Below are 13,403 nucleotides of genomic sequence, written 5' to 3' on the forward strand. Positions count from 1 at the left end.
AGAAAAAAAGATATTTATGAAGTTCCACTTCCATATAATATGATAAGAATATTTGTTAACCACTGGAAAGTCCTTTTGTTCTTAAATTAATCAAATAAACAACAATCAGACAAATCTGGCTTTTACCACATAGAAAGAGAAGAACTCTTTTTAGATGTGGCAAAGAAAAAATAAAGAATTAAAAAAATATATTGATAAACGCTGACCCTGACCACTTAAGGAGTGTGTGTAAATTAGTCAGTGTATGACTAACTAAATCTAGACACTCTTAAGAGCTAGAAATGAGATTATATTTAATTCAGTTAACACCTCCATCTCATAAGCGAAGACTCAAGGTTGAGAGAAAATTGATTCCTCACACAGCTCTGTTGACCTAGCTCAGATGGACACAGGCCCTCAGATGCCTGGGGCAGAGCTGGTTCCTCTCATACCACAGACCTACCACATTACAGCTTGTTGTTGAATCAAGTGCATTGATCTTGAAGGTTCACCAGGAGAATCCGAGGACAATAATAAGTGTTCTGCAGTTAATCAAAGGAATTTCTATGACAATTTTGAAATAAACCTAAGGGTGATAATTGATAATATTATATATGGTTACTTTTAACTGATAAGTGCTTTATCCTATAATATGTATTACATAAGCTAAAATTACACTTCATCTTACATATAGTGAACTGTAAATTAGAATTAAACACACTGAAATGTTTTAACTGAAAATTACATGTAACTAAAATTTAAAGTATTTTTTTTTACTATGTGTATCAATGACACATTCAAATCACTTTTGAAAACACATGTCAGTTGGTTAACAGAAATTTTAAAATAAAATTTTAAATTCTAGGTAAAAAACCATTTGAGTTCAAAACTTGGTTTAGTTACTATAATTTTATTTTATTTTTATTCTTTTTAAAGATTTTATTTATTTACTTGACGGACAGAGATCATAAGTAGGCAGAGAGGCATGCCCAGAGAGAGGAAGGGAAGCAGGCTCCCTGCTGAGCAAAGAGCTCATGTGAGGCTCGATTCCAGGACCCTGGGATCATGACCTGAGCTGAAGGCAGAGGCTTTAACCCACCTGAGCCACCCAGGTGCCCCCAGTTACTATAATTTTAATTACTCAAGCTCTCTGACTTCCATTTTCTTATTTATGAAATGAAAGGTGAAATTAAAAGAATATTAATACCTTCAGAAATTCTGTTATTCTAAAACCAATAATTGAGGAAAATACGGCAGGTAAGTGCGCTTAATACTTTGTATTACATGGATAACTTCTAAAATGTTTTAACTATTTTTCTTTGAAAAGTCAGAGTGAATGGATAAAACTACTGTGTCGTTTAAGAAACTGGAATGCCATTTGTTTTTGCAAATTTACTCATTTAGAGGACAACATATTTTTGACACTTGCTCACTCAGAAAACTTTCATGTTCCATAGGACAGATGAAAGGCTATGAAACATTTTAACAAAGAGCATAGTTGACCCAGCTTTTCTTGGTGGGGGTTATATTTTAAACTAGCAAATAGGAAGATTTTTGTTGTGACTTGAATATTGTTCAGTTATAAATGTTGGTTATAATTTTATATGAACTTTAAATGATTATACATAGGAATGGTATATATAATCTTGCTGTAAATATGAAATATTATTTCAAATAATCTCTTTGTCAACATATATTAAGCATTTTTTTCAAATATGTAGAATAGCCTGCCTGTCAGCCTCTCTCTCTTCCTCCATTCTTCCCTTCCTCCTTTTTTCCTCCTTCCTTCCTACCTTCCTTCCTTCCTTCCTTCCTTCCCTGTTCCCTTCCTTCCCTTGTTACATTCTAAGCAGCAACAACCAGTCTTCAAGTAAACTCTTAGGGACAGTCCTATAGATAAAAGAAGAGAAAGAAGAGTTGTTTTGGTAAAAATGGGGATTAGAAACTGGAACTCTACAGGCTCTATTTTTCCAGTGACTTGTAAAGTCTTCCCCAAAGAACAGGTTAACAAACACTGTTTTAAAGCATTCCATAAAATCTGTATGTAACAGATAATATTTATAGGGAGTTGAGGGTAACCTTGGAATTCCAAAGGCAACATTGTCATTTATAAAAATATCAAACTGACAAAGAGAGAAAAAAAGAAATTAAAGAAATATAGGAGTTTATTAATTGTATTTCTCTAAAACATATGCAAAGGAGAATGCAGAATTTGAAAAGCAAACCAGGAAAGAGAAGGAGATTTAGATATTTGCCAATTAAAGAAAGAGATAACTGTTTCATCCATGATTAAAATAAATTCTCACTATACATCAAATTGACTCAATTAAGTTATTTGAGAGAATGTACAAAACAATTGTTTTTCAGAAATTGTTTCTAGGTTTTATTTAAGGAACTGAGAAAAAGATACATGCATATAGAATATACATATCTCCACTTATTACCTAGACTTCCTTCAGGGTCATCGAATATGAGACAAATAAATTTACTTTTTTCTTTTCGAAGCTTGACATAGCCATGTTTCTACTGTTTCTGTTGTTAATGAAAACTTTAATTTATTATCATAATTTTCATTTTAATTAGTTTAATGTTTTGGACCAACTGGAATGAACAGCATCCAAGTATCATGAGATCTACCCTGACTGGGAAAAATGCTCAAGTGGTGGTCAGTACAGACATACTCACTCCAAATGGTCTCACTATTGACCACCGTGCAGAGAAGCTATATTTCTCGGATGGCAGCCTGGGAAAAATTGAAAGATGTGAATATGATGGATCCCAGAGACATGTAAGTTAACTGAGAATTTCTTGATTATAGATTTAAACAATCGTACTTTTAAAAAATATGCTTTGTACTTGTCTAAAATATGTATATAAAGGGATTTCAAAATATGTAATTGTTTGAACCAATCCAATTGAATATAAAGTGTAAAAGAAAACAGGATAATATTTTGAAAAACTTGTTCAAGTGCATTCGGTACCATAGAGATAGTCTAACTCTTACAGACTTTATTCTGGAGAAACAGTAACTGAGTTTTTCCTAACTATTAGTTGAACTGGAATTGTTAGAGTGATTTGCATAAGTTTCATTGTTATTTATATTTTTTAAAATGTGAAATGAAACAGACTTGCTGCCCTGGGATAAAAGAACATTGGAAAAGAAGAAAATAAGCCTCTGTCTGTGTTTGGGTTCGCAAAGCATCCTAAAAAGCTTTGAAGAGAGAAGAATGGGAATTTTTTCAGGGTCATGCATATTCTCTTTTCTCTGGGCTCCTCATAAAATGTTAATGCAACAGTCTTTATGCTGCCCCTGTAGAACCCTTACAGCAGGTATTTAGGGCCTATAGAATAATAAAAGTCCTGTATGCCCACTTATCCTATGAGAACATCAGTCCTTAGCAACTGGGAAAGTTCAGAGATCAGGAGATTAAGATCTGGGTGGTAACGCAACTGGGGAAATCTTTGCCCTTGCACCACCAGCCCAGTGCATGCCTGAAGGACAAAGTGATCCTGAGGCTCTTCACTCCTCCACTGCATTTCGTAAAGGGCCACATAGTAAGTCTTTGAAGCTTTATGGGCCATATTGTCTCTATCACACCTGCAATACCTTATAGTGCTAAAAGCAGACACAGGGAATACGTAAATGAATGGGTATGACAGTATTTCAGTAAAATTTGATTTACAGAAACAGGCAATCAACTAGCAGTCCCTAATTTGTTAATGCCTAGTCTATATCATTAAGCATACTATTTAATTCAATTGAATATATGCCTACAAATATATTTATATATATATATACACCTATATATTATGTGTATGTGTATATAAATATGCATTGTATATTTATATATTATAGTTATAGAAATAGATAATTATCCCTAGGCAACTAATTATATTTACACATCTATGTATATGTCCATATCTTTACACATAGATATTGATATGCATATGTGTGTGTGACAGAAACAGAGAGAGATAGAGAATTCTTGAAGAAATACATTGATTTACATTTTAGCACAGGTACCTCATCTTATTATGGAGTGACTACCTTGAGTAGTACTATTACAGGACAGTTGAGTGCTTAAGGAATATGGAAATAATGAGCTAATACCCGATGAGTTTAGTTTGTGTTAAAGGCAATAACTGTGATGAAAATCTTGGTCTATCTTTTCTAATTAAAAGCCATGTGAGGTAATAAACAAAATATACAAAGAACTCACACAACTCAACAGAAAAAAACAAAAACAAAAAAAAACCCACAACCCACCACCACCACCAACAACAAAAAAACCCAATCCCACCCCCCAAAAACCCCAAAACAGTCTGATTTAAAAATGGGCAGAAGAATGGAATGAACATTTTTTCAGATCATCAACAGACACATGAAAGGATGCTCAACATTATTCATCAGGGAAATATAAATCAAAAGCACAATGATCAGGGTGCCTGGGTGGCTCAGTCAGTTAAGCATCTGCCTTTGGCTCAGGTCATGACCCCCAGGTCCTGGATTGAGAACCACATTGGACTCCCTGCTCAGTGAGGACCCTGCTTCTCTCTGCCGCCCTTGCTTGTGCTCTCTCTCTTAAGATCTAAATAAATAAATAAATTAATTAAATCTTTTAAAAATGAGGTATCACCTTTTACCTTTTAGAATGGCTAGCATCAAAAGGATAAGAAATGAGTGTTGGCAAGGATGTAGAGAAAAGGGAGCACTATGGGCTGATGGTGACAATGTAAATTTTCACCACTATGGAAAACAGTATGGAAGTTTCTCAAAAAATTTTCACTACTATGGAAAACAGTAAGGAATTTCTCAAAAAATTAAAAACAGAAATACCATATAATCCAGCCATTCCACTTCTAAGTAAACCAAGAAAACAAAAATAAACATTTGAAAAGATATATCCAGTCTTCTGATGATTGCAGCATTATATATGATAACTGAAATGTAGAAGAAATCCATGTGTCCATCAATAGCCAAATGAATAAAGAAAATATAGTATATTTATATAATGGGATATTATTCAACCATAAAAAAGAATTATATTTTGCCATTTGTGACAATGTGGGTAGACCTTGAGGCATTCTAAGTGAAATAAGTTAGAAAAAGACAAATATCTTATGACCTCCTTTAGATGTAGAATCATAAAAAGCAAACAAGTAAATGAACAGCTCATAGATCCAGAGAACACATTGGTAGTTAAAAGAGGTGGTGGGAGTGGGAGAAATGGGTATTTTTTTTTCCTTAGCTTAAATAAATTAAATGCTTTTTAATAAAATAAAATGATAGTTATTAGATGAAAATTAACCATCATCAGTAAAAAAATAATAAAATAAAAATAAAGGCCAATCATTCAATCTTCATAAATTTTAGTTTTCTATTATATTATGCAAATTCCTACCTAACTTTCAAGGTTATTATGACAACATAGTACAAAATATGTGCCCAAGAATATAGCAAAGAGACTCCAAATGAAGGTATTGGATAATGTTTTTAAAATGTCAGTCAGGAAAATCATTGTCCTGGATGTGGTACTACTTTCCACTAGGGACTAATACAGGAAATGCTTCTATAGTGCCTTATAGCAATGTTTTATCCACCTCAATTTATTTTTTTTTTATATACCTGCTTTGCTTTTGCCCCTATAGTATAGTTTTATGTAAGGCAATTATAGCTACTCTAAGTGGTTCAGTCATCAGATCTCTAACATAACTTAAAAGATTTCTTTTGACACTTAGAAAAATATATGCCTAGCTAAGATTTCAACTCTCCATTTTGCATCCTTGTCTAAACAAGGATACTTTCTGGCTGGCTATAGTGAACAGTATTGTATTGTATATTTGAAATTTCTGAAAGAGTAGATTTTAAATATTCTCACCACCACCACCACCACACACACACACACACACACACACACACAAATTCTAACTATGTGAGGTTATGGAAGTATTAACAAACATTATTGTGGTAATCATTTTGCAGTATATACAATATCAAATCATCATGTTGTACACTTTAAGCTTATACATGTTATATGTGAAGTATATTTCAATAAAATTGGGGGGGGGAATATTTCTCTCCTGTAGAGAGGCAAATGTTGAGGAGAACATTACTTTAAAGGTTATGATTTTATCCCCCCACATGACACTAACCAATTTTGTCTCAAACTTAGAATTACATGTTACTCTTCCTCTACTTTTATCATAAAAAAAAAATCTGATTTGGCCCAAAAACTTGGAAAATATTTCAAAATTTATTACATTTTTACATCCATCTAGATTTCCTTATCTTTATCTTCATTGCAAAGGAGCAAATCTGTGTCCCATTCATCTGGCTTTTAATAAATATGCATGTGGATAGTTGAATTATAGAAACCATAGGACCATATAAATAATACAATGAAGATTTCAAAGTTATATAATCTCTAGTAGATTCTGCTTCATTCTGTCTTTGAGAAAAATTAATTCTGCAGAGTTCCATTTTAACTAATAGCAATTTTTTTATTTAGTAAAATGCACATTGAATACTGCAGAGATTTTTCTGTTACCTAAAGACATAGGATAGAGAAAATGTGTTAATTTTTTATTATAAATACAATCAAATATTGACATAAAACTGTTTTCATTTGTGTCTTCTCTCTGTTTTTTTTTTTTTAATTGAAGTGTAGTTGACATAAAATGTTACATGAATTTTAGGTGTACAACATCGTAATTCAACATTTATAAACATTACAAAGTGATTAGACATTTTGTCTAGGTGCCATCTGTCACCATATAAAATTATTACATTATTGACTATATTCCCAATGCTGTGCTTTTAATCCCTGTGACTTATTTTATAACTGGAAGTTTGTACCTCTTAATCCCCTTCATCTATTTTGCCCAACCCCCCAACTCCTTTACCTTTGCAACTAGCAGTTTGCTTCTGTATCTATGAGTCTGCTTATGTTTTGTCAGTTTATTTTGTATTTTTGGTTCCACGTGTAAATGAGATCATACAGCATTTGACTTTCTCTGACTTATTTCTTGTTGCATAATACCCTCTAAATCCATCTGTGTTTTCACAAAAGGCAAGAGTTCATTCTTTTTTGATGGGTGAGGTAATATTCCAATATATATGTATTTTATGTATTTTACATGGTCTTTAGCCATTCATCTGTTGATGGGCTCTTGGGTTGCTCACACATCTTGGCTATTGTAAATAATGCCGTAATGAATGTATGAACGTATCTTTTCAAATTAGAGTTTTTGTTTTCTTTGGATAAATACCCAGAAGTGGAACTACTGAATTATATGGCACTTCTATTTTTAGTTTTCTAAGGAACTTCCATACTGTTTTCCACAGTTTATATTCTCACCATCAGCAGATGACCATTCCCATTTCTCCATATCCTTGCCAACATTTGTTATTTCTTGTTTTTTTTTTTTTTTTTTGATACTAGCAATTCTGGCAGGGATAAGCTGATAAGTCATTATGGTTTTTATTTGCATTTCCCTGATAATTAGTGATGTTGGGCATCTTTTCATGTATGTGTTGGCTGTCTGTATGTTCTTCAGAAAAATCTCTATTCAGGTCCTCTTGCTCATTTTTAATTAAATTGAATATTTCATTAAGAATTTTTGCATGTATGTTTATGAAGGAAGAATATTGGTCTGTAATTTTTTTTTCAATGCCTTTATCTGGTTTTGGTATTAGGGTAATGCTGGCCTTATAGAATAAATTTGGAAGCATCCTCTTCTCTTTAACTTTTTGGAATAGTTTGAGAAGAATATGTATTATTTGTTCTTCATATGTTTACTAAAATCGTTTTTTGGGAGGTTTTTGATTACTATTTCAATTTCATTGCTAGGAATCATTCTGTTCACATTTTCTTTCTTTTTTTTTTTTTCTGATTCAGTCTAGGAAAAGTGTACATTTCTAGGAATTTATCCTTTTCTTCTAGGTTGTTCAGTTTGTTGCCATATAGTTGTTCCTAAGCAGTCTCTTGTAATCCTTTGTATTTCATTTTTTTAAAAGATTTTATGTATTTATTTGACAGAGAGAAAGAGGGAGAGCACAAGTAGGCAGAGCAGCAGACAGAGGGAGAGGGAGAAGCAGACTTCCCTGAGTAGTGCACCCGATATCAGGCCCCATCCCAGAACCCTGGGATCATGACCTGAGCTGAAGGCAGACAATTAACCAACTGAGCCACCCAGGCACCCCCAATCCTTTGTATTTCTATGCTGTCAGTTGTAACTTCTACTCTTTGATTTCAGATTTCATGTATTTGGGTCCTCTCTTGTTGTTTTTCTTGATGAAATTGGCTGAAGTTGATCAATTTTATTTACCCTTTTGAAGAACCTTATTTTAGTTTTATTGATCTTTTTTGTCTTTATATTTCATTTATTTCTGCTCTTATCTTTATTATTTCCTTCTTTTACTAACTTTAAACTATGTTTGTTCTTTCTTTTCTTTCTATGAGGTGTAAGGTTAGATTGTTTTTTGAGGTTTTTCTTGTTTCTTGAGGTAGGGTTGTATCACTCTTAGAACTTCACTCTTAGAACTTGTTTTGCTGGGTTCCATAGATTTTAGAGTATTTTGTGTCCAATTTTATTTTCCCCATATATTCTTTTTATTTCCTTTTTTATTTCTTCATTGACTCACTTGTTTAGTAACATGTTGTTTAATATCTACATCTTTGTGAATTTATAGTTTTCCTCTTGTAACTAATTTCTAGTTTTATACTGTTATGATAGGGAAAAGCACTTCTTAAACTTACTGAGACTTGTTTTGTGGTCTAACATGTGACCAATCCTAGAGTGTTCCATGTGCACTTGAAAACAAGGTAATCAGCAGTTTTTTGGCTGGCATGTTCTGTATGTATCTATTAAGTCCATTTAGTCTAATGTGTAGTTTAAAGCCAATATTTCCGTATTGATTTTATATCTGGATGGGCTATTCATTGATGTATCTGGGGTGTTATAGTCTCCTACTATGGTTATATACTATCTGTTTCTCCCTTTATGTCTGGTAATATTTGCTCTCTATATTTAGGTACTCTAATGTTGGGTGCATAGATATTTAAAAGTGGTGTATTCTCTTGTTGGATCGATTCCTTTATCATTATGTCATGCCCTCTTTGTCACTTGTTGCAGTCTGTTTTAAAGTCTATTGTTTTGGGGCACCTGGGTGGCTCAGTCATTAAACATCTGCCTTTGGCTCAGGTCATGATCCCAGGAGTCCTGGGATCAAGCCCATCATCAGACTCCCTACTCAGTGGGAAGCCTGCTTTTCCCTCTCCCACTCCCCCTGCTTGCATTCCCTCTCTCTGTTAAATAAGTAAATAAAATCTTTAAAAAATGTCTTTTGTTTTGTTTTGATTCAAATATTGCTGCTGCAGATTTCTTTTTGCTTCCATTTGCATGGACTATCTCTTCCCATCCCTTTACTTCCTGTCTGTATGCCTATAGGTCTGAAGTGACTGTCTTATAGACAACATAGACATGGAACTTGATTTTTTAAATTCATTCAGCTTTGTCTTTTGGAAGGCAGCTATGCTCACCATTATACCACCATTGCTGCCCATCCTATGTCTTTCGATTGAATCATTTAGTATACTTAACATTTAAAGTAATTACTGATAGGTATGTATATTGCCAATTTGTTAACTATTTTTAAGTTGTTTTCTGAAGTTTGTCTCTGCTCTTTTCTTCTGTTGCTCTCTTCCATTGTGATCGACAACTTTCTTTAGTGTCATGTTTGGATTATTTTCTCTTTATGTTTCATATAATTATATAGTTTCTTCCTTTGTGATTACAATGGAATTAATATATATTGAAATATTCATATATGAGAGATATATTTAAAAATTTTAAATTAAATATACATTTATAAATGCTTATAAATGTTATTTATATATTTACAAAATATATATGTAAATATATATTTATATAATCAGTCTACTTCAAGTTGATGGTCATTTAAGTTCAGACATGTTCTAAAGTCACTAGTTTTACTACCCAACCATGTTTTATGTTTTTGAGGTCACACTTTACATTTTGAAATTTTGTGAATTCTTTAATTGTTGTTGATATAGTTGATTTTATTCCTTTTGTCATTTATCCTTCATACTAGCTTTGTAAGTGGTTGATCTACACTTTTTTTGCATGTTTGCCTTTACTAAGAGGTTTTTTTTTTCTTTTATAATTTTCTTACTTTTAGTGATGGCCATTTCTTTTCTGTTTGAAGAAATCCCTTTGAAAATTTTTTATAAGGCCAGTTTAGTTGTGATAAACTCCTTTAACTTTGTCTGAGAAACTCTTTATCTCTTTTTCAGTTCTGACTTAAAATCTTGCCAGGTAGAGTCTTTTTGGTTGTAATTTTTTTTTTCCCCCTCACAATGAATATATTGGACCACTCTCTTCTGGTCTACAAATTTTCTGCTAAAAAATCAGCTGGTAGTCTTATGAGGGTTCTCTTGCGTATAACTAGCTGCTTTTGTCTTTCTGCTTTTGAGATTCTCCATTTTAAAATTTTGACATTTTAATTATAATGTGTCTTGGTGTATACCTTTTTGGGTTCATTTTGTTGGGAACTCTTTTTGATGCCTGAACCTAGAAGTCTGTTTCCATCCCCACATTAAGGAAGTTTTAGCTATTAATCCTTCAAATAAATTTTCTGCACCTTTCTTTTTCTTTTCTCCTTCTAAAACCCCAATAAGCACTTAATGTTGTTATAGAGATCCCTTAAACTCTCTTCATGTTTTGTTTGTTTATTTTTTTTAATTTTGGCTGTTCAACCTGAGTAATTTCACCACCCTGTTTTCCAGATTGCTGATCTGTTCTTCTGCATCATCTAATTGGCTATTGATTTCTTCTAGCGTATTTTAAAAATTTCAGTTATTATATTCTTCAGCTCTTATATCTAAAAGTGTATTATCTATCTCTCTGTTAAAGTTCTCATTATCTTCATCCATTCTTTAGTGTTCTGTGAGTGTCTTTATGAACATTGCTTTGAACTCTTTATCAGAAAGATTGCTTATTCCATTTTGTTTAGCTTTTTTGTTTTGTTCTGTTTTGTTTTTGTTTTTGTTTTTGTTTTGTTTTGTTTTTCCTCTGAGGTTTCTTCTTTTTCTTTAATTTGGAATATGTTCCTCCCTCTCCTCATTTTGCCTAACTCTCTGTTAGGGTGGCTACATATCTCCTAGTCACAAAAGTAGTGGTCTTATGCAGAAGGTATCCTGTGGTGTCCAGAAGAATAGCCCCCCTTTGTCACCAGAAACAGGTGTTCCAGTTGTGCCTCCTGTGTACCCTTTCTATTGTGGCTGGACTGAGACTGCTGCGTGCACACTTGTGAGTGGGGTTGTTTCCTGAACCCCATGCCCTGGGTGGGAGCCACTTGAGGGTAGCACCAGTCCAGGCTGAGGCCACCAGCAGGATCCCACAGGTGAGAACTTCTTTGAAGGGGTGCTGGTCCTGGCCAGTGCTACGTGCTGGATGAGGCTGCTCACTAAATGTGGTGGAGTGGGAGCCACTTTGCAGGTAGGGAGTATGCTGATATGCCCATCTCTCTTTCTATTTTAAGGCAAATTAGGTGGAACTAGGATTTAGATGACTCAGAATCTTTCATTAGCACATCTATCTTAGTTTCATAAAAATTACTATAATAAGGAACCTCAAAAATGAAGAACCTCAAAACTTCAGGCCAATGCAAAAATGTTAAACCGCTTATTTAGAAAATTATCTCTTCCTCTACTTTCTTCCCAAAGCCATAAAAGCTCCTAATAATATTACTCCCCCATAATCCCTCCTTAATGACAGTGATTATCTTTCAGGATAATGGTTTTTTAGGTCTGTGTCACAGATTCCATACTTGAAGATAAACTGAACAATGTTCTCTTTTAATATGATAAGTGGAAGAAGGCTGATCTCTGTGAGTGGGAGGGTTTTTTTTTGTCACTTTTGAAAGTTTGTGTAATAGACTGGTAAGCTCCAATGCAAATCTAGATACTAGCATTTAACTCATGACACTGTTCCTAAAAGCCTCATTTATGAAAGAGCCCTCTATGAGTGAATTTAAGGTCTATAGAATAAGAAAAGATTAGAGATAAATTAATAATTGTAATTCTGTTCTGAATGTAAGATATGATTTCAAAATATTAAGAATTATAATTGAAATGTCAAAAATTTATTTTAGTATTGTTAGCCATCTTTGAATGAACCTGTATTTTATCAGCTTAACTAGATTTGAGGACAGGAGTCATCTTTTCTACATCTTTGAATTCACAGTGACTTTTATTTTCACAAAATTAGAGAACATTATTTCTGTTGATTTTAGCTGTTATGTGTTTTAATAGCAAATAATGTACACATGAACATTCCCCATCTCAACATCGCTGTCAGATGATTGTTTAAGCACACCTTGAACATTGTCATTTTTTTTTTTTTAATTTCACTGGGTATACTTGATGAAACAACTTATTTTAGTTTTAAGCATTTTTTTTTTCTTTTTTGAGGCAAAATTTATTTATGAATTTGGTTTTGAGGTCTCAATTTAGGCTTCTGATATAAACTTGACCACACCAGCTTTTTTTCTCTCTCTCTGACAGTGCTTCAAATACTTAGTGAGAATTGTTGTTTTCAAGACAGTCATTACCACTTTGATTGAGTTAATTTACTTTGTACAATACTTTTACATACAAAAGACATGAGGCAAGTCTCCACGCAAGTAAGGAAACAGGATCTGACCTTTTTATAGGTGCACAAGGATTTAGGAATTGAGTGAACTTTTACCAAAAAAAGGGGGTTCTTTATGCTTTCTTTTATTTTAATAACAGTATAGTCTAAGAAAATTGCTTGGTTAGATGGCCCTCTGTAGTGACCTGACCATTATAATTTGAAATGTAAAGAAAACACTGAAGTATTTTTTTCATGGGTAGACATAATCCATTCTCCAATAATACATAAGACTCATTTTTTTTTTTTTACTTTCAACCTTCATGTTCTCTTACTTTATCATGTTCATTGGATAAAGGTATGTGTATGTGTCCAAAGTTATCTTATTCTTTTGCCAGTTATCAGAATTCTGTGGTTGCTATGCCATAGTGTCCATGGTTAGTGCCATGGAATTACCACTCATTTCTATATATTAACGACTGTGTCTTATATTTTAATCATTATTTTGTACACAGAATATCTTGAATGCCATTTTTTAAGTTGACTTAAATTTCTGGATACCTACTATAGTTTTGAGCCTCTTTTCATGGTTAATTACCTGTTTTTATAATCTTTTACTAAGATATCCATAGAACTATGAGACTGAGAGTTTAAGTGAGAGCTAAGTCATCTATTATCTTTAGGAAAAGTTAAAGATGCAATCTAGCTTAAGTTTAAAGATTTAATAACAAGATATTTCCCTTGAAAGAAAAGAAATGATATTTATTCTG

The 13,403-nt window shown here is 32.9% G+C and overlaps 1 protein-coding gene across 1 annotated transcript in view; it reads left to right on the forward strand.

Moving 5' to 3' along the window:
- The window catches only part of LRP1B (LDL receptor related protein 1B), a 1,982,574-nt gene that overhangs the window by 1,625,766 nt on the left and 343,405 nt on the right, over positions 1 to 13,403 (forward strand). The window contains 1 exon segment of the mRNA XM_047722477.1: positions 2,563 to 2,767. Within this exon segment, the coding sequence (XP_047578433.1) occupies positions 2,563 to 2,767 (205 nt within the window).

This window comes from Lutra lutra, chromosome 3 (genome assembly GCF_902655055.1).
Source record: "Lutra lutra chromosome 3, mLutLut1.2, whole genome shotgun sequence".
NCBI lineage: Eukaryota > Metazoa > Chordata > Mammalia > Carnivora > Mustelidae > Lutra > Lutra lutra.